This window comes from Chanodichthys erythropterus, chromosome 23 (assembly GCF_024489055.1).
Source record: "Chanodichthys erythropterus isolate Z2021 chromosome 23, ASM2448905v1, whole genome shotgun sequence".
In the NCBI taxonomy this organism is placed as follows: Eukaryota; Metazoa; Chordata; class Actinopteri; order Cypriniformes; family Xenocyprididae; genus Chanodichthys; species Chanodichthys erythropterus.
Genome location: NC_090243.1, coordinates 27,417,670 through 27,440,060, shown reverse-complemented (window position 1 = coordinate 27,440,060; position 22,391 = coordinate 27,417,670). Strand labels below are relative to the sequence as shown.

Genomic DNA, 22,391 nt, shown 5'->3' with positions numbered 1-22,391 from the left:
ATTTTAGATCATTATTTTCATTTTTATTGAAAATAAATGCGAGCTCAGTACAAGGCAGGTTCAAACCTGTGTCGATTGCATTAAAGGCAAGGTCTGTGAGCCTAACTCACTACTGCTGCGCCATTGAAGACGTTAAATGTTGTCTTTTTTAAAACTCGAGTGACCCAACTAGACATTGGTGGGTGGAGCTAGTGTAAATAACATTTGCCAACAAGGGACGCTATTTGCACTTAGGGTAAATACACAGTAAAATCTCCAGAGTTAAATCAACTCTGCTCAGAGTACATATGGTCCCTCTCTAAATATTGTTTAAGTAACACTGAAGCAGAGTTAAAGTTAATGAGATAATTAAGCAATTAATAAGGCTGTGACTGAAGTCAGTTTTAGTTCTTGTGTTTCTCTTTTCTTCAGTGATTCTGCTTGTTAACAGCAGGTGTTCATCACTAATTCACAATCATCACTTAAATAATTGCTTAACTATCTCATTAACTTTAACTCTGCTTTAGTGTTATTTTAACACTATTTAGAGAGGGACATTATGTACTCTGAGCAGAGTTGATTTAACTCTGGGGATTTTGCTGTGTAGACACTCCGTAATTGGGCATTACTCAGTATTTAAATGTGTAATTACACTGTAACAAGGACACAATGTTTTTTTTTTTCATTTATTAAAAATTAATTTAAATATTTAACACTTTTTAATTGCATATAAAGATGTTAACTTTTATATAAAAATCTGTGAACAATTATTTAGCAAATATAAATGAAAGTGTGAATTCATATTTTGAAAATAAAAATAAATCACTTTGCAAACTGGCAAAATAAACTAAATTTTTTAAGTAACACAATTTCTTATTATTAAATATAATGAATACATGAATAAAAATATAACATAAATATAGCTGCAAGAAGCAATTAACAGGGTTCAAAAGCTTTAAGGCCTTTAAAGGGTTAAAAAAAAAAAAAAAAGAAAAAAGAAATTTCTGACATTAATTACTCACCTTAATGTCGTTCCACACCTGTAAGACCTTCGTTCATCTTCGGAACACAAATTAAGATATTTTTGATGAAATCCAAGGGTATCTGAACCACACATAGGCAGCAATGTCACTGCACCTTTTGAGGTCCAGAAAGGTAGTAAAAACAAAAACAAAACAAAAATAACAACTTTATTCAACAATTTGATCCATTGTCATACATAGTTGATGTAGTGAACTCACTGGAGGCTTCCTTGTTCACATCCAAACGCCGCCTGCACTGAATTCACTACATCAACTACGCACAACAACAGTTCAAATTGTTGAATGAAGTCATTATTTTTGTTCTGATTTTGCACACAAAAAGTATTTCTGTCGCTGCATAACACTGAGGTTGAACCACTGTAGTCACACTGACTATTTTATCAAAAGGTGCAATGACGTTGCTGCCTATGAGTGATACCCTCGGAGCTTAAAGTTTCAAGTCTCTACGACTTATGGTTTGGTCTGCCAGATATCTTTTAGGGGAGAATGCTGATCCTTGGAAATTATTTTATATATATATATAAAAAATATATATATATATATATATATATATATATATATATATATATATATATATATATATATATATATATTTATATATATACAGTCCAAAAGTTTGGAACCACTAAGATTTTTAATGTTTTTAAAAGAAGTTTCGTCTGCTCACCAAGGCTACATTTATTTAATTAAAAAATAAAACAGTAAAAAAAAACAATAATATTGTGAAATATTATTACAATTTAAAATAACTGTGTACTATTTAAATATATTTGACAAAGTAATTTATTCCTGTGATCAAAGCTGGATTTTCAGCATCATTACTCCAGTCTTCAGTGTCACATGATCCTTCAGAAATCATTCTAATATGCTGATCTGCTGCTCAAGAAACATTTATGATTATTTTCAATGTTGAAAACAGTTGTGTACTTTTTTTTTTTTTCAGGATTCCTTGATGAATAAAAAGTTCAAAAGAACAGCATTTATCTGAAATACAAAGCTTCTGTAGCATTATACACTACCGTTCAAAAGTTTGGGGTCAGTAAGAATTGGTATTTTTATTTTTTTGAAAATAAATTAAAGAAATTAATACTTTTATTCAGCAAGGATGCATTAAATCAATCAAAAGTGGCAGTAAAGACATTTACAATGTTACAAAAGATTAGATTTCAGATAAACACTGTTCTTTTGAACTTTCTATTCATCGAATAATCCTGAAAAAAAATATTGTACACAAATATTTTGTATAATTGTACACATTAAATGTTTCTTGAGCAGCAGATCAGATTTCTGAAGGATCATGTGACACTGAAGACTGGAGTAATGATGCTGAAAACTCAGCTTTGATCACAGGAATAAATTACTTCGTGAAATATATTCAAATAGAAAACAGTTATTTTAATATTTTAATAACAGTTAATATTACTGTTTTTACTGTATTTTTAATTAAATAAATGTAACCTTGGTGAGCAGACGAAACTTCTTTTAAAAACATTAAAAATCTTAGTGGTTCCAAACTTTTGGACTGTACTGTATATATATATATATATATATATATATATATATATATATATATATATATATATATATATATATATATATATATATATATATATATATATATACAGTGGCAAGAAAAAGTATGTGAACCACTTGCAGAATCTGTGAAAATGTGAATAATTTTAATGAAATAAGAGACATAATACAAAATGCATGTTATTTTTTGTTTAGTACTGTCCTGAGTAAGATATTTTACATAAAAGATGTTTGCATTTGGTTCACAAGACAAAAAAATAGCTGAATTTATTAAAATAACCCCATTCATAAGTATGTGAACCCTTGATTCTCAATACAGTGTGTGGTTACCTGATGATCCACGACTGTTTTTATGTTTTGTGATGGTTGTTCATGAGTCTCTTGTTTGTCCTGAGCAGGTAAACTGAGCTCTGTTCTTCAGAAAAATCCTCCAGCTCCTGCAGATTCTTCAGTTTTCAAGCATTTTTGCATATTTGAACCCTTTCCAGCAGTGACTGAATGATTTTGAGATCTGTGTTTTCACAATGAGGACAATTGAGGGACTCAAACACAACTATTAAAAATGGTTCAAACATTCACTGATGCTCCAGAAGGAAACACGATGCATTAAGAGTCGGGGTTAAAACTTTTAAACAGGATGAAGATGTCACAATTTTTCTTATTTTGTTTAAATATCATTGTTTTTCATTTAGTACTGCCCTTCGGAAGCAACAGAAGATAACTGCATGTTTCCCGAAAAAAAAAAAAAATTAAGTACAATTTACCTTGATATTTGAATTCAAAGTTTTCACCCCCCGACTCTTAATGCATCGTGTTTCCTTCTGGAGCATCAGTGAATGTTTGAACCTTTTTTAATAGTTGAGTTTGAGTCCCTCAATTGTCCTCAGTGTGAAAACACAGATCTCAAAATCATTCAGTCACTGCTGGAAAGGGTTCAAATATGCAAAAATGCTTGAAAACTGAAGAATCTGCAGGATCTGGGTTCACATACTTATGAATGGGGTTATTTTAATAAATTCAGCTATTGTTTTGTCTTGTGAACTAAATGCAAAAATCTTTTATGTAAAATATCTTACTCAGGACAGTACTAAACAAAAAATAACATATATATATATATATATATATATATATATATTTGTCATTTCCTTTAATTTCTTTACTTTTATTCATTTGATTTTCTGTTTATGAAGACGCATTTATTTAACAATTACTCTTTGTGTTTCACATAGGACTTCTCGCCTTTAACAGTATGCGCTCAGTTTGCCAATGAACAAAACATTTATATTTAATCAATTGGAGCAATGAACCTATAGTCCTCCATTGGTTTTACATTTCAAAATGCTGCCATATGTCACTCATGACAGAATTTATGTCTGATGGTACAAAATATCCAGCTGAAAGCCTTTTGTGTTTGTTAATGCTGTGGCTCTAAATAGTCGTGTCGAGACTGGACTTCCTCTATTGTTAGCTACATGCTGCTAAGTGTAGAACGGCTTGCTCAGCAGCTGTTGAGAATAATAGAAGGTTGACTGAGCAGGATTTGCGTCCAAGTCTGGAACAAGAGTCTTTGTGTTACAAGGCACGAGCGGATATGAATAAAGCATGTGTTATTCAGAATGACTGGCTCTAACCTCACCTATCCTCTACAGGATTTTAGTTCAACATGAACTTGAGGCAAGTACACGTCAAATCTCTCTGACTATCCACCTATTTCCTAACAAGCCTACTGCGATTTAGATTATGGCAGGCACTTCCGGTTTGGGGAAGTTCCACAAAAGAGGATTTGAATCCACCCAAAAAGACAAAGAAATCATTTCAAATCATAAGGTTGCCCCACAAGTAATCCTTATCTGTCACCGTCAGCTTGACTGAATGAGCTGTACAATTTTTCAGGCATCAGGAGAATAACGTAATGCTTGGTATTTTATTGCAACATGGTATATCATTATTTTTCTTTTGTATTCTGTTACAGTATGAAAAAAAAGACAACATCTGTGCATATACTGTGGTCTGCTTTCCCGATTTAATTTACGATGGGTATATCCCATGAATAAGTCATTGGAATGTACTCGTTTTTCTCCCCAAATCCTCACATCTCCTCTTCCAAGTTTGTTTTCATATGGATTCTTTATGTAATTGTCTCCATTTTTCACGTTTAATCTCTATTAGCAGTGTTTACTGGCATGTTTCTAAAGCAGGTAAATACAATATTTATTGTCTGTCAAAATGACAGAAATCACTTTGAATTACTATCACTCAGTGATCCAGTTAATAAACTTTTTGAGCCACTTAAGCACATCTTTATATGTAATTTTATAATTACTTATATTGCCTTTGAAATGTGCTTAAAATGTTCTGCTGAATGTACTGACAAGCATTTATGGTAAACTAAAATGCACCTTAATATAATTTCCATTGACAATTATACATCAAGCACTTAAATATATTTGTAATTACACATTTGTACTGATGAAGTTGAAACTTAGTATATTTAAAATACATTTAATAACTTAAGTGACATCAAATAACACTACAGTAAAAATTATACTTTACTATGTTAGTGAACACTATGTTAGTCATATCAAAATATGTGTTCTTTAAAGCACGACAAAATATTATTAAAACAATGTTTTAAAATGTAAAGTAAAACTTTAAAAGTGTTTGAGAAAACTGTCAAGAAAGTGTACTCTTAAAAGATTTGTCCACTTTCAAATAAAATTTTCCTGATAATTTACTCACCCCCATGTCATCCAAGATGTTCATGTCTTTCTTTCTTCAGTCGAAAAGAATTTAAGGTTTTTGATGAAAACATTCCAGGATTATTCTCCTTATAGTGGACTTCAATGGCTTCCAGATGGCTGAAGGTCAAAATTACAGTTTTAGTGCAGCTTCAAAGGGCTTTAAACGATACCAGACGAGGAATAAGAGTCTTATCTAGCAAAACGATCGGTCATTTTCGAAAAAAATACAACTGTATATCCTTTATATAAACAGATGATCGCCTTCCAAGTGCTTCTGCTTTCCGCATTCTTCAAAAAGCTTACGCTGTATATCCTACGCCTTCCGTATTCTACTCAAGGAATGAATGCGGTGCCAGTTTCGGTTTTTTCCGTAAGTAGAAGGAAGGCGTAGGACATACAGCATAAGCTTTTTGAAGAATACAGAAAGCTGAAGCACCTGCAAGGCGATCATTTGTGTTTATAAAACATATACAGTTTTATTTTTTTATTTTTTTTAAATGACAGATCGTTTCACTAGATAAGACCCTTATTCCTCGTCTGGTATCGTTTAAAGCCCTTTGAAGCTGCACTGAAACTGTCATTTTGACCTTCAACCGTTTGGAGTCCATTGAAGTCCACTATACAGAGAATAATCCTGGAATGTTTTCATCAAAAACCTTCATTTCTTTTCAACTGAAGAAAGAAATACATGAACATCTTGGATGACATGGGGGTGAGTAAATTATCAGGAAATTTTTTTGAAAGTGGACTAATCCTTTAAAGCTGCAGTCCGTAAGTTGTGTCTCGTTGTCGCCATCTCTGTTCAAAACCTGCAATTGCAGTTATTTGCGGAATTTTCATCTTTACATGGGTTGTGCATCGGCACGCGTCCTTAGTACGGAAAAATCTAATGTTTTGAGGAGAATGTGTGGCTGTCAGTCACCACACCAGTGGATACCGCAAAGATACTTTGGAATCACAGACTCTGTGTCTTGGAAGTATGACCAAAATAAGAATTTTCACTGGAAAATTTCATCAGAACAAGTAAGCAACAAATCTGCCACTTTCGTTCTGACCAACTGAGGGAAAAAAAGCATTACAGTAAATCGCGCTACCAATGGTGATTAAATTTAACGATCGCTTAGCTCATATCACATCAAACCGTGCAAATTATTATTGTTGTTATACATTGTTCTCAAATTGTTAATATTAACAACATCTGCATTGCATTACTACTTGTATTTAGTATGTATTAGCGTTACCTGTAGATTTAAATTTCTGTACAGTCTAATCTCTAACGTTAATTTGTCATACCATACGCCATCAAAATGATGTTTAATTATTCCAGCTGCTGTGAGAAAAGGCTATAAATGATCCGTCACCTGCAGCATTCTCACATATAGCTGGGACTCATTCTTTATGTAAACAGACGTGACGTAATGACGCAAAGATGAACGGCTGCATGCTCGAATTTTCCACGGAAAACTATCAGTACACTCGATTTAGAGGAGATAGTTTTGAACACTGGCTGATTATGCACTTGCTCAAAAACGGATTTTGGATAATATTTAACCAAAAAAAAAGTTACAGACAGCAGCTTTAAGTGGACTTTTATTAATTTATATTGTTTTATGTGCAAGTACAGTTTAAGTATACTTTTAGGACTTCAAGTGCACTACAAGTGCACATTCAATACAATTAAGCACACTTCTTTCAGGGAAATGTTATATTATTACCTATATTTTTACATTTTTGGAAGAAATTTTGAGCGGTGTTTAATTAATAATTTTATTTTAAACCATTTAATACTTAGAAAGCACCATTAATAAATTATTCCAGTCCAAGTGTAGTAAATTATAAAAACCAAAAGTATTCTCTGAGACAGTACAATGTATATGGTCCTCAAAATGCATTTATTGCAAACACGCTTTGTTTACTTGGACTTGAGTCCTCCACATACAAAACGTAAAAATCACAGCTTAAAAAACACTCACAGCACAAAATAAAGCATCTGCCGTTCACTCGTTCACCTCTTCCTCGTCATCCTCGAATGCTTCCTCACCATCATTGGCTGTAGCCTCCTGGTACTGCTGATACTCAGACACAAGGTCATTCATATTGCTCTCTGCCTCGGTGAACTCCATCTCGTCCATTCCCTCTCCGGTGAACCAATGCAGGAAGGCCTTGCGTTTGAACATGGCGGAAAACTGCTCAGAAATGCGCTTGAAGAGCTCCTGGATGGCGGTGCTGTTGCCGATAAAAGTGGAGGCCATCTTAAGTCCTCTTGGTGGAATGTCACACACAGCGACTTTAACGTTGTTGGGGATCCACTCTACGAAATAGCTGCTGTTCTTGTTCTGAATGGCCAACATCTGCTCGTCAACTTCCTTCATGGACATGGGCCCGCGGAAAACGGTAGCCACCGTGAGGTAGCGCCCATGCCGTGGGTCGCAGGCGGCCATCATGTTCTTGGCGTCAAACATCTGCTGGGTGAGCTCAGGCACCGTGAGCGCACGATACTGCTGACTTCCTCTTGCGGTCAATGGCGCGAAGCCGGGCATGAAGAAGTGAAGGCGAGGGAATGGCACCATGTTGACCGCCAGCTTGCGCAGGTCTGCGTTCAGCTGGCCGGGGAACCGTAACGAAGTGGTGACGCCACTCATAGTCGCCGACACTAAGTGATTGAGATCTCCGTACGTGGGTGTGGTGAGCTTGAGCGTGCGGAAGCAGATGTCGTACAGCGCCTCGTTGTCGATGCAGTATGTTTCATCGGTGTTTTCCACCAGCTGATGCACCGAGAGCGTGGCGTTGTAGGGCTCCACCACCGTATCGGACACTTTCGGTGAAGGCATGACGCTGAAGGTGTTCATGATGCGGTCGGGATACTCCTCTCGGATCTTACTGATCAGGAGAGTCCCCATTCCGGATCCGGTTCCTCCACCGAGGGAGTGCGTGAGCTGGAATCCTTGCAGGCAGTCACAATGCTCACACTCCTTCCTGACCACATCCAGGACTGAGTCCACTAGCTCGGCTCCTTCCGTGTAGTGGCCCTTGGCCCAGTTGTTGCCTGCACCTGTCTGTCCTGCAAAAGCAATACAATAAGGGAAGATTGGTTTGCAATGAAAACGAAATACAATCTTCTTAGCCGCTGACTTCAGCTTTCATCACAGCCTATGTGACATTCATGTTCATTCTTGGGATGCCTTCCAGCTGCATTCTGTCTGTGGAAAAGATGAACTGTATAGTATTTACATTAACGAATGTCATTTATTTCCTCGTGTCAAAATAAAAACTGTCCACACTTAACTTGAGAAGTGATATTGATCCGAGAACATAGTATGTTGTGCCTCTTTTATATACACCAGCTATATATGTGGACACTTGATTTATAATTCCTCATGATCTATGTATGAATTTCATAACAAAAGTACAATTTTTAATGGAACTGCAATATAGCTGAAAGCCATTAGTTTCCCAGTTTCATTTCCCAACCCTACATATGTTTTTGGAAATGCAAAATATAAAGTTTTAAAATGATGCATAGTGTGGAAAAGAAAATACATTTACATTTTCATCACTATACTACATAATTCCCCATTTGTGTTATTTCATAGTTAAAATGCTTTACTATTATTGAAAAATGTGGAAAATAGTAACATTAAAGAATGTGTAAAGATTTTCAAACACTTCACTGGTAGTGTATAATTCACAGGTTTCTATCAAACAAAAGCTTGTTGTAATTCATACTGTATATAACGATATATATACAGTACAGTCCAAAAGTTTGGAACCACTAAGATTTTTTATGTTTTTAAAAGAAGTTGCGTCTGCTCACCAAGGCTACATTTATTTAATTAAAAATACAGTAAAAAACAGTAATATTGTGAAATATTATTACAATTTAAAATAACTGTGTACTATTTAAATATATTTGACAAAGTAATTTATTCCTGTGATCAAAGCTGAATTTTCAGCATCGTTACTCCAGTCTTCAGTGTCACATGATCCTTCAGAAATCATTCTAATATGCTGATTTGCTGCTCAAGAAACATTTATGATTATTTTCAATGTTGAAAACAGTTGTGTACTTTTTTTTTCAGGATTCCTTGATGAATAGAAAGTTCAAAAGAACAGCATTTATCTGAAATACAAAGCTTCTGTAGCATTATACACTACCGTTCACAAGTTTGGGGTCAGTAAGAATTTTTATTTTAATTGTTTTTAAAAGAAATTAAAGAAATGAATACTTTTATTCAGCAAGGATGCATTAAATCAATCAAAAGTGGCAGTAAATACATTTATAATGTTAGAAAAGATTAGATTTCAGATAAACACTGTTCTTTTGAACTTTCTATTCATCAAATAATCCTGAAAAAAAATGACGAAACTTCTTTTAAAAACATTAAAAATCTTAGTGGTTCCAAACTTTTGGACTGTACTAATATATATATATATATATATATATAGTGATAACAGCATTCCTACCTTTTCACCGTTTGTATCAATTCGCTATCACCGTCATGGCGGCCAAGGAAATCCACCGTAATTTTTACGAATACTACACTTGTTGTACCATGAACCATAATTTTAAGCGAGAATGTAGTTGTTTACAACTGAAATATGTGACTCATATTTAAAGGATTAGTTCACTTTTAAATAAAATTTTACTCACCCCCATGTCATCCAAGATGTTCATGTCTTTCTTTCTTCAGTCGAAAATAAATTAAGGTTTTTGATGAAAACATTCCAGGATTATTCTCCATATAGTGGACTTCAATGGCCTCCAAACGGTTGAAGGTCAAAATTACAGTTTCAGTGCATTCGATCGGTCATTTTAAAAAAAATACAAAAATATATATGATTTATATAAACAGATGATCGCCTTGCACGTGCTTTTGCTTTCCGTATTCTTCAAAAAGCTTACACTGTATGTCCTACGCCTTCCCTATTCTACTTAAGGAATGAACGTGGTGCCAGTAGGACATACAGCGTAAGCTTTTTGAAGAATACGGAAAGCTGAAGCACGTGCAAGGCGATCATTTGTGTTTATAAAACATATACAGTTGTATTTTTTTTTATAAATGACTGATCGTTTCTCTAGATAAGACTCTTATTCCTCATCTGGAATCGTTTAAAGCCCTTTGAAGCTGTACTGAAACTGTAATTTTGACCTTCGACCATCTGGAGGCCATTGAAGTCCACTATAAGGAGAATAATCCTGGAATGTTTTCATCAAAAACCTTAATTTCTTTTTGACTGAAGAAATAAAGACATGAACATCTTGGATGACATGGGGGTGAGTAAATTATCAGGAAAATTTTATTTAAAAGTGGACTAATCCTATAATCATAGTGCCTATTTTACTATTTGTTTAGATGATTTCAGAGATAAGAGCTCCAGGCCATCAGCGGCTGTTCAGGGGTCGTGCAACCACTTCATCTCGGCCAGTGCTTCTGTGATTTGCTGCTGTCTCATTTTGGGTACAAACAACGGAATATTTGGCCTTATTAATATATTACTTGTTTCAGAGCAAATCGAATTGTGCTAAACCTTAATGTTATGAAGCGACAAGAATACTTTCTGTGCACAAAAAAAAAAAAAAAGACTTTATTCAACAATATCTAGTGATTTCAAAACACTGCTTCATGAAGCTTTACGAATCTTTAGTTTCAAATCAGTGGTTCGGAGTGTGTAGCAAACTGCCAAAGTCACGCCCCCCCAGTGGTGAACCACTGAAATTTCGGGAAAACTTATGACAAAGCCTCGTTTACTGAAATCACGTGACTTTGGCAATTTGATACACGCTCCGACAAACTAATTCAAAACAAAAGATTCACAAAGCTTCATGAAGCAGTGTTTTTAAATCGCCCATCACTAGATATTGTTTAATAAAGTCGTTAGTCGTTTGGTTTTTTTGGCACACAAAAAGTATTCTCGTCGCTTCATAACATTAAGGTTGAACCAATGTAATCATATGAACTGTTTTAAATATGTCTTTAGTAGCTTTCTGTGCATTTAAAAGTGTAAATAATCTTGCTGTCAATGGAGGCCTCACTGAGCCATTGGATTTGATCAAATATATCTTAATTTGTGTTCATAAGATGAATGAAGGTCTTAAATGTTTGGAACAACATGAGGGTGAGTACTGAAAGAATTTTAATTTTTGGGTGAACTAACCTGTTAATGGAACCATCAATACCAGTGAAGAACTTTTATTTTTAAGAATGTAATATTATATCTAATTTAGTTTGAAGGCACATGTTCTAAGAACTTATAAAAACAAATTATACAATTATGTGTTCTTTATACATTCCTTGGCTTGAAGCTAACAGACCTACAAGTGAAGAAAAAAAAAAAAAAAGAAGAGAGTTTGGCAACTTTGACACAGTACCAAAGATGAAGTTGTCTGGTCGAAAAAGCTGTCCAAATGCCCCAGAACGAACACTGTCCATAGTTCCAGGCTCCAGGTCCACCAGCACGGATCTGGGAACATACTTGTGAGCTAAACACACACAGAGACACACACACAAAAGGCTATAAATCTTGTTTCCAGTGTGTGAAACTTTATCACTAAAACAGATGATGCGTTAATTAAATAATAAATTAATTAAATAAATGTAATATATTTAGTAATGAATAATAAAACAATCGATGCATCATTTGTAAATGAATTCATATTTATTTTTATTATTTATGTAAATCATTTAATAAAACATTATGCTAGTGCAGTCAGAGCAGCCCACAAAATTCCTCAGAGCTGACTACACTGTTCAGAGTTTAAGGTCATAGTGAGTTTGTGAGGAGGAGCGACACGACCACTGATTCATACTCGCACACTGATGCACATACTTACAGGACGCCTCGTTGTAGTATACATTAATTCTGTCAAGCTGCAGTCCTGAGTCACCCACATAGTTGCCGGCTGGATCAATGCCATGCTCGTCGCTGATGACTTCCCAGAACTAGAAGTGTCACAGTTGTTTTGCGTTAGTTCAGACTTCACATGTGATTTCAGATAGATTTCCAACCCGTACTGTGAGATAAAGCGCGAGTGTTCAGATTCTTCGCATACTCGCGCACAGTAGGACGCATCTCGCCACACCCATATGCAGCTGATCTGCCCTTAAAATGTAGCGGACTGTTGCCTGCCATGACTCAAGCATCGATCACTACAAAATATGATCAAACCACACACTGACAAACTGTAATCAACTGTGGAGAACACGGTTTAGTTTAGTAAACTTTTAGTACACTGCAATAAGAAATATTTAGAAAAAGAAATTCAACAAAAAGAACCGGATCTTAAGAGTCGGGAATCCAATTTTTGAATCATTTAAAATCGAACCAAACCGTTAGCGCAGTAGCTACGTTTTGATTCACTGAAAAGAATCAATGAGTCATGCGAATCATTTGTTTAAGAATCGAACACTGTTCACACTGCAGCTATATTTTGCATTCATTAAAAAGATTTGGAGTTTCGCATTGTATAATCAGTAGCGTTGTTACTCTGTAAAAGTCTGTTAGAGAACTGTCATGACTGAAAATCATTAGCTTAAGGTTTCAGTTTCCAACCCTAATATAAAGCCTGCATTCATCTGTAAAGAATTTTTGAAAGTGCAAAATATAGTTTAAAACGACACATAATGTGATAATAAAATACATTTAACTAACCTTTGTTCCAATCTGATTGCCGCACTGTCCGGCTTGAATGTGAACGATTTCCCTCATTATTGTAGGTGTATGAAGATGCTCCTCTGAATATGAGCTCTGCTCTACTGCAGGATGATCATGAGCTCAGTGAGACATGATCTTCAGCTTTCACTCTGCCTCTGCCACGATTGGTCGGGATTTGAATGACGTATCAGCTGCACAATCACAAGTGTGCTGTGTCATTTCTCTCTTATTAGTCACAGATTCTGCAAAACTATTTGGGAACTATTTTTTACAAGACTTTTTGGAGTTTCATTTTGATGGATAAGTAAATCAGATAAAGTGCTTTGAAATTCAGTCACGAAACAAGTTCAGCTGGTGATCATTTTTCAGCACAAGCCTGATAAAAGATGACAATAATCAGTTGTGCTTTAGTTTTTTTATTCACACACATTTAATGTTACTTCCTTAGAAATAAGCAGTTCTGCCATGTAAAACATAATATATACCAACTACAAAAATACTGATGTTTGTCTAAGCATAAACTAAAACTAAACATAAGTGCAGTATTCATTTGTTTCCACTATCTGATGTGACGTTTAGCTAAAGCATTCCTCTTCCCCGATATACCGCAACACATATGCAGAGCCGCACAGGAGAACCTGACCCGTCAGTTTGGCCACGTACATGAAACATCGCAGTAAAGACCTGAAGAAGGAAAAAAAGAGAGTAATGATAACATTTCTGAACAGAATGAAAATTGGTGCCTTATCACTTTAATACGCACTTTTTAGTACAAGACCTCATTCAGTAACAACAAGGTAGAATTTTATACCATGGTAATCACAGATTGTTCTTTGAAATACTTTTTTCAATGGTAAAACATCTGCAATAAATTAGATGAAAGAACAATAGAAGCATGTTCACTTTAGAGTCAGAATTTTGCGTCAATAAAAGTATAATTAAAGTCACCTGCATGAAATCAAAATGACAATTCTTAATTTTTAAAGGGGTCATGAACTGCATTGATTTATTTTCTTATTATGTTTGTATGCTTTTACATCAAAAACTGTCATAATTTATCATTTTTCCTACACTGATTTTAGCCTCTGATTTGAACGCTCTGTTTTAAGGGGCGTGTCTGCTGAGACTTCAGTGTAAACGGTCACTGCTGTGATTGGCTGACGATGAAATAGCTAAGTATTACTCTCTGGAAAACTTTTTGCACACTTTTAGTATAACTACTTTTTACTATTACAGCTCTCTAATCGTGAACAGTGTTGATTATAGCATTGCATTCAGATCTATGGCATTATATTTAGATCGTGGGATGAAAGGTTGCAGTGATGAACATTGTAGCTGATCACAGACATGTTGTTGAGCGCATGAAAGCAGTGATCTTGTCATTGCAACTCAATTTCTGCACACTAACGAATGCTTTCATCATAACTAACAGTGTAAACGCGATGCAACTAAGAGATTAGTTGAATAATAAGCCTGCGTTGTTTGATTGACAGCTCTAGCGATTGTAAAGGGAGCATTCTTTGATCGCTTTATATTTAAGTCAATCACTGTTTAAATAACAGATTATTTTCATCCTACTAAGAGAAACAATGTGAATTTGAGCGTTTAGTCATTGGTTTGATTTACTGACACATAGACAAAGAAAATCTGACTGTACGTGAATCATTACATATCAGATCAGGCATTAGAAATAACAGTTACTGACATGTTGTTGCATTACTGTCGAGTCCATATTGTAAAAGTCTGTTTGCAAAGCCTGCGTCGAAATGCGATTAATTTACCAAAGAATCCACAGTGAAATGTACTGAATACAAATAAATGAAGCTCAACTGAGACATTGACATTGCTGAAAGTAAATAATCCTATTCCTAGCATTAGGATCCTTTGAAAGGTAATGTTATTTTTAGTCCTGTATCGCTCTTCTCTCCTCGTCATCTCACTAACATGCCAGTGGGCGGGGCTAACTTTGCAATGATTAAGTAGGCGGGGTTACTTCTGCGGAGGAGGGGTTTCACCTATAGATCTATGACATCAGTCCTTCGCTGGGTCTGGTGTCAATAAAAGCTTTATTTTATTGGACTAACAAGTTTTCAGTTCTGAAACTTACAGGATATTCTTATGATCTCTTATATATCAAAAGCTCAAGGAAAAATTGATTTCTCAATTCATGACCCCTTTAAATAGAATATTGCAGTACTTGTTATATCATCATTTTTTTATATAATTCATGTGCCCTTATAATCTTTAATCGAAATAACTTATTTTCCCTCTTCTCTTCTCTGATGACGTTTACTGGCGTGAGGGCGGGGCAACCTGTCACTCACATGAGATCAACCAATAGCAAACCACAAGCATCCAATCAATTCCCCATGGACAAAATCAAGCCACGCCCTATATTTGTTCTTAATCGAGATATACACTCAGATCTACGTCACAATAGGGAAGAAAAGACTTGCGCAACTTCTGCTTCATGTCGACTTTAAGACTGCAGCTTTAAAGCCTGGCATTAGGAAATTCATTTTTATTGTGAATCTCTTACTTCAGAAAGTACTTGGCTCTGGTACACTTGATGTCATATGAGAGTGTGTATATTTCATAAAGTGTGGCTTTAATGGTGAGGCAGCCCAGAAAATCCTTTGGGCTCAGCTTGTACAGGTCAAAGCTCAGTTTGGCAATTCCACTTCTTTTCGTCTGTCTGAAACTTGGCAGAACCTGGGAAATATGGATTGAGGGCAAAAGAAAAATCTTGTGAGACAAAATCACTGACTGAAAGCAATTATGTCATCAGAGTTCAGGGTAAACACAAGCCTGCGCCCTAGTGGAACAAAAACACAAAGATGGTTTAATTCAAAATAGCTACTGCAATAATGAAATTAATAAGCTTTAAAAACAAATGCTGGAGAGTTTCAAATGTTCGTGTTAAGAAAATAAAACTGAAATGAACAGCTGCAAATGAAGCAACACTTGGGTTAATCCTGATTAGACCTAGTTTCAAATCTGTTTTCATTGTTTGATTAATATGCACAGCTTATAAAACACAAAAACAGGAAAATGTCTTGCAGCTTATGCACAATTACACTCTAGATATCTAGTATGCAGTAAGAAAAATAAATATCCTGTTAGATTTACTGTAAGAACTGTCAGATGTGACTTGCAAACATTATGTGCAAAAAGTATGGTAACAATTTTGATGGCATTTTTGTGACCATATATTTTACAATTCACACACAGTATTACAGATATACTGTATACAGAAAAATTATGATCATTTATTATCAAAAGTATAGCTTTTTCATGAAGCATTTTAGTAGAATTTAAATAGAAATAAGATCAAATGTTATGTGTCACTTCTGGGACCATAATTGTACTGTTTATTAATGTAAAACTGGGATTCCCAAAATCTGAATACCTTCACTTCAAACTTTAAATATAATATTTACTTGAACTACTTGATATTTACTTTAATTTAATTTAAGTTATTATTTCAGTAATTTAACAACACATTTGCACAGTTCTGTGATGTCAGTTAATGTCAGGCAGGTAAATCAAATATCTTATTTTGAATAAGTTTTCAATTTTTTTTTAATTCATTTTAATTTTATATTTCTATGACTTTATTAATCCCTGGTGTAAATGAAAACTATTTATTTAAAAAACAACAACAACAATATTTTACTGTAAAAGTTGTGTCTTGTTGAATATACAGTAATGCAATTTTGTACTGTAAATATTTTGTAATTTATACTTTTTACTTCCAAAACAATTTTTACAGTATGTTACATTGAAAATGAGACTTTTTGTTAAGTAACTTACAGTTAAGAAATCACAGATTTTGTTCAGTTAAAATGGTAAATATATATAACTGCCATACCACTTTGCTAGGGGTCCAAACCTCCCCTTTCTCCAGAACCATGAATGGAGTATTAGTAGGCAGAGACTGAAAAAAGGTCTCAGATTCCACCACTGTCCCATCATCCTCCAGCACCAGTGTGAGCAACTGATACGTTATCAAGAAAGAACTGGCCACCTGTGGAGAGAGAGAGAGAGAGAGAGAGAGAGATTACCACTCACACTGCAAAAAAATGCTGTTCTTACTTGTTTACAGTCCAAATATCTAAAAATTCTTAGATCAAGAAGCATTTTCTTGACAAGTAAAAATTATTTTCTTGTTTTTAGGAAAAATAAGTCAAAATTAAGTGAGTTTTTCCTTAAAACAAGCAAAATAATCTGCCAGTGGGGTAAGCAAAATAATCTTAATCCAAACTGAAAACAAGATTATAGTTTATTTTTGGTTTGATATAAGATTATTTTGTTTACCCCACTGCAAGATTATTTTGCTTGTTTTAAGGAAAAAATTTTTACTTGTCAGGAAAATGCTTCTTGATCTAAGAATTTTTAGATATTTGGACTGGAAACAAGACAAAAAATCTAAGTAAGAACAGCATTTTTTGCGGTGCAACATATTTCCAGGACTTGCAATTGGTGCAAACAATTATATATATATATATATATATATATATATATATATATATATATATATATATATATATATATATATATATATATATATATATATATATATATAAAATCTCCAATAAGATCTGAATGTAGACAGGCTGATGAAATCTTATGGCTGATGCAGTGAAATAGTTTAGAAAAATGAATATTCACTTCAGAAATTTCCATGACTTTTATAATTATTAAGAATTACAAAGATTTTTTACATTTGAATTTTTATTGTTTCATGACTGCAAAATAAATAAAAGTAAAATTTTCTGAAATGCAAAAAACAATAAATAACAACAACAACAACAACAAAAAGTGTGGGTCAATAAGATTTAAAAAAAAAATAATAATACTTTTGTTGATTAATCAAAAGCGAATGTACAGACTTCTTTGGAAGCTTGTTTCTGCCACTGAATAAAAAAACAAGGTAATTGCGACTTTTTTCTCACAATTCTGACTTTTTTTCTCTGAATTTTCTCAGAAGATATAAACTCATTGCAGAAAATGTCAGAATTGTGAGCTGACTTTTTTCTATGAATTGGACTTTATAACTTGCAATTACAAGCTTATATCTCAACTTTGTGAGAAAAAAAAAGTCAGAATTGCGGGATATAAACTCGCAATTGCAAGGAAAAAAGTAATTCTGTCATGACAACTCTCGGAGTGTTTGGCATTGTAATGGGTTTGACAATGTAGATGTGTTTGGTCTTGGCGGAATAGATCTGCTGTGCTGCAGAGCAAGTACGGGACTTGCTACTGCCAATACATATACGATACCACGCTGCTGTGAGCAAGTAAGACATGCTGCTGCTGTACAATATAGCTTACATGAATTACCCATATCAGATCTATACAGGTGGAGCTGGGGAAGGTGGAGGGTTTCTGAAGCCCGCTGCACTGCTAAGGCAAATGCTAACTGATGTATTTAAAGATTGAGCATGTAAGCTCATTGGCTACTAAGGCCCCGTCCACACGCAGACGCGTTTTTGTGCGTTTTTATTGGATAGGCGTTTTGTCCACACGGATCCGGCGTTTTCATAAGGTGAAACCGCTATTTTTTGAAACTGGGTCCCAGAGTGGATAAATCTGAAAACGCTGTCTTTGCGTTTTTGTGTGGACAGCCTATCCGTATATTTTGTGAAACGATGATGTCATCACCCCACGTGTCGACCCTAGTCAGACGCCGCTAACACCACAAAACAACAACAACAATAATAGACTCTAAATGCTTGTGTTCATGCTGCAGAAGCTACTGAGCCAAAATAAAGTGTTATTTCTAAGCTTTACTAAAGTTTGTATACAGCATGCAAGGTTTATGCGCATGCTCCAAGTCTTATTCGCTGTTTTAAGTGTATCTCTGTGGCAGAATTACAGCGCCACATACTGGTCTGGCATGTGTACTACATCGTTTTGAGTCATTTCAGTGGTTTTGTGTGGACACAGATATTTCTTGTGACGAGGGAAAAAAAAAGATTGGATATGGTAAGCTCCGGCTTCGTGTGGATGTAGCCTAATACAGCAGGAACCAATCATCTGTTCCTATAGATAATGATGTGATTGAGCAGGTTGAGTTAAAGGGCCTATTAGCCTGCCCATTAGAGTTTCATGCCAAAACTTTGTATTTATTATGATATAAACTTACAATTCAGACTTATCAGAATTGTGAGATAAAAAGTCGCAATTAGACCTATTTTTTCAATTGTGAGTTTATTTCACAATTCAGACTTTTTCTTCTCAATTGCGAGTTTAGAGTTCTAAACTCAGAACTGCAAGAAAAAAATCAGAATTGTAAGATAAAAATAGTTTTAAAAAAATAAATCAAATTGGAGCCTTGGTGAGCAGAAGAGACTTCTTTCAAAAGCATTACGAAAGTGAAAGTGACATGTGATTAGGGCTGGGCGATGTATCGAATGACACGCAATATCGCGTTCAATATCGACGGCGATACATATCGATATTGAACGCGATATTGCGTGTCTTATCAGTGAACTACGGCTCTGTCTATTAAATGCCGCTTCATTTGAAAGCAGGTGATGGCGATTTAGCGGCAATCAGGGAACCGGCTTTACTGAAGAAATGCGCGTGACAAAAGCATTCGATACATCGCCCAGCCCTACATGTGATGGCCAAGTGTGAAAATGACACATCCAGAGCAGTGGGCAGCCATTTTGCCACGGCGCCCATGGAACGACTGGGGGTTCGGTGCCTTGCTCAAAGGCACCTCAGTCATTTTCTGATGGTATTGAGAATCAAATCCGCAACCTTTGGGTTACCAGTGTGAATCTCAAACCATAAACAAGACCTAAACTGCCCCAAATACAATCTTACCGACCTCAAAATTTTGAACGTGTAACTCCTACAGTAAATAACCCTGCTCTACAGAGGTCCAGCAATCTGACCTGCTCCATGAGGTCTCCTAGAGAGGTGGCCGTGAAGCCTTTCCTCCTGCGGCGGTTCTGCGTGCAGACCTTGTACGGACGGGGCTGAGGAGGAAGCAGCATTCGCTGTGCAAGAGACGTGTGCATCGACGACACAGACCTGGTGAGGTTTAGTAAGATCAGACACTCTGAACATGACAGTTTGGGATATAGAAATCATTGTTTTAATTTCAGAACTTGACCTGAAACCTCAGGACAGTCTACAGTTACTGGACTCAGGCTGGTTACAGCTTGCTCTGAATTCCAGACAGCTTTATGTGAGGATTTAACAGACATTGGTGACCTAGGCAATTTGCCATTGACCAAACAGTTATGTTTGTTAAGAGTGAGTTATGGACGGTTATATAAACAGGAAGAGAACTGTTTACTGTGTGTGTTATTGTGCCAATGCTTAATAAAACATTTTCAAAGCAGAGCATAGTACAGATCACTTACACTATTGTGAAATAAGAACTCTTAATAAAATGCTGTCACATTTTCAGGAGTTTAATTATTATATATTATAATAATTGTACTTTAGGTCAAGTCACCTTTATTTATATAGCGCTTTATACAAAAGGGATTGTTTCAAAGCAGCTTTGCGGTGATAAACAGGAAAATAATGATATTTGATGCAAACAGAATCTCTAAAAAGACAATAGTGTCATTATTCAGCTAAAGTCAGTTGATATGTAATACTATTAAAAAGTTAATACTTTACAACAAGGGTCAGTTTGTCGCATTAGATATAAACTAACAGTGAATAACAATACTTAATAGCATTTATTAATTTAGCTTAGTTTTAATTTAGAAATATATAATTCTTTGTTATTTTTTTTTGTTTGTTTTTTAAAACTGTAAATGTATTTTGTAACTATTGCATTAACTAATGTTAACAAAACTTACTGTAAAGTGTTACTATAAAAAGATTAACTTGGATTTTAAAATAAAACTTGAGAATATTTTCATAAATGACTCAAAAATCCTGTTGCACTCCAACACTGAAGCCCAATAATGATTTATAAAGCCCAAATAACATCTTACCTAATTAAAGATGTAGGAACTAATGTTTTAGCGTACTCCATACTTCACAGAACCACTGGAGACGTTGCTGGAAAAGAGTCTAATAATCTGAGCGTGTGACACACAGGAGGAGTTTGAACTGCTGGACTGATGTAATGGTCAAGTGTGCACAGTACTTGACTGCAGGGGGCGCTGCTTATATGAATTTGTTGCTACATATTAGTTTAATACATTTTTAATGTATTTGAGTACTAGTGGCCTACTAGGTCTTTTCCTCACACAAACCTATAAAAGGCTGTTCTGTTTTAGGTTGTGAGAGTAAAATGAATTGCAAAAGTCTGTAAACCATAGCTGGGATGGTTGCATGCAGTTTTCCATAAATGTGATACGAGTCTGTCTTTGACTTATTATGAAATGTGATCTGTTTAAAAATACCTGATGGCCATTTGTGCTCTGCAGTATCACAGTATTGTGTTTGCATTTCAGGACTGTAGTGCTGAAAAACAAAATAATTATAAAATAACTACATTTACTGGTGAATTTCAAACATGAAATCCACAGATTGAAACATGAGAGTTCAAGTGCTGTAGAAACATTGATCCGAAATGTTTTGTCTGAGTCCAAAGCCTGCCAGGAATGTTGAAACAAACATTAATTCAAATGTTTTGAAGAAAAACATTAACGTGAACATTTTCTTTTCTGCAGACCATTTAGGTCAGTCACTGTCAGTACAACCCTTTACAAATTACAGGGATGAATTTTGAGGTAAAAAAAAAAAAAAAAGACAGACATGATATAATTTGAAGATTTCTGTTTAATTATAGGATATATAAAATTTTCTTAAAACTTTCAACTAAATCATCAAGGACACACACGGTCCAAAAACAATCCACAATATCACATATTTACACATAGGCTAAAACGCCAATGGTTCCACATTGTTTGAAGAGTCCGATTACCTACACATACATCTGAACATAATATTGCGCAGCAGAGCAGATGGGCATGGGTTTGAAGCCCAAAAAAATGCATCCATCCATCATAAACATAATCTCCAGGGGGTTAAAGGGTTAGTTCACCCAAAAATGAAAATTATGTCATTAATGACTCACCATCATGTCGTTCCAAACCCGTAAGACCTCCGTTCATCTTTGGAACACAGTTTAAGATATTTTAGATTTAGTCCGAGAGCTTTCTGTCCCTCCACTGAAAATGTTTACAAGTACGGTAGACTGTCCATGTCCAGAAAGGTAATAAAAACATCATCAAAGTAGTCCATGTGACATCAGAGAGTCAGTTACAATTTGTTGAAGCATTGAAAATACATTTTGGTCCAAAAATAGCAAAAACTATGACTTTATTTAGCATTGTCTTCTCTTCCGGAATCCTTTCCATTGAATTGATTCCATTGAATCGTTTCATCTGTCAGCGTTGTCAATTCGTGTTCATGCTTCTTCTTCTTCTTCTTTCCTGTTTTACGGCGGTTGGCATCCAGC

At 34.9% G+C, this 22,391-nt stretch overlaps 2 protein-coding genes across 2 annotated transcripts; both read right to left on the bottom strand.

Moving 5' to 3' along the window:
• Positions 1-6,751: 6,751 nt before the first annotated feature.
• tubb6 (tubulin, beta 6 class V) lies at positions 6,752-13,049 on the bottom strand. Its single transcript, XM_067377902.1, has 4 exons — positions 12,947-13,049; positions 12,129-12,237; positions 11,667-11,777; positions 6,752-8,357 (listed from the first exon to the last, which is right to left on the bottom strand). Exons 1-4 carry the CDS (start codon positions 13,001-13,003, stop codon positions 7,294-7,296), a joined length of 1,341 nt encoding a protein of 446 aa, XP_067234003.1. The 5' UTR covers positions 13,004-13,049; the 3' UTR covers positions 6,752-7,293.
• Positions 13,050-13,365: 316 nt separating this feature from the next.
• On the bottom strand, positions 13,366-21,013 carry cidea (cell death inducing DFFA like effector a). The gene is made up of 5 exons (XM_067378424.1): positions 20,917-21,013; positions 19,855-19,993; positions 16,821-16,976; positions 15,489-15,661; positions 13,366-13,633 (listed from the first exon to the last, which is right to left on the bottom strand). Exons 1-5 carry the CDS (start codon positions 20,955-20,957, stop codon positions 13,525-13,527), a joined length of 618 nt encoding a protein of 205 aa, XP_067234525.1. The 5' UTR covers positions 20,958-21,013; the 3' UTR covers positions 13,366-13,524.
• Between the last annotated feature and the right edge of the window lie 1,378 nt (positions 21,014-22,391).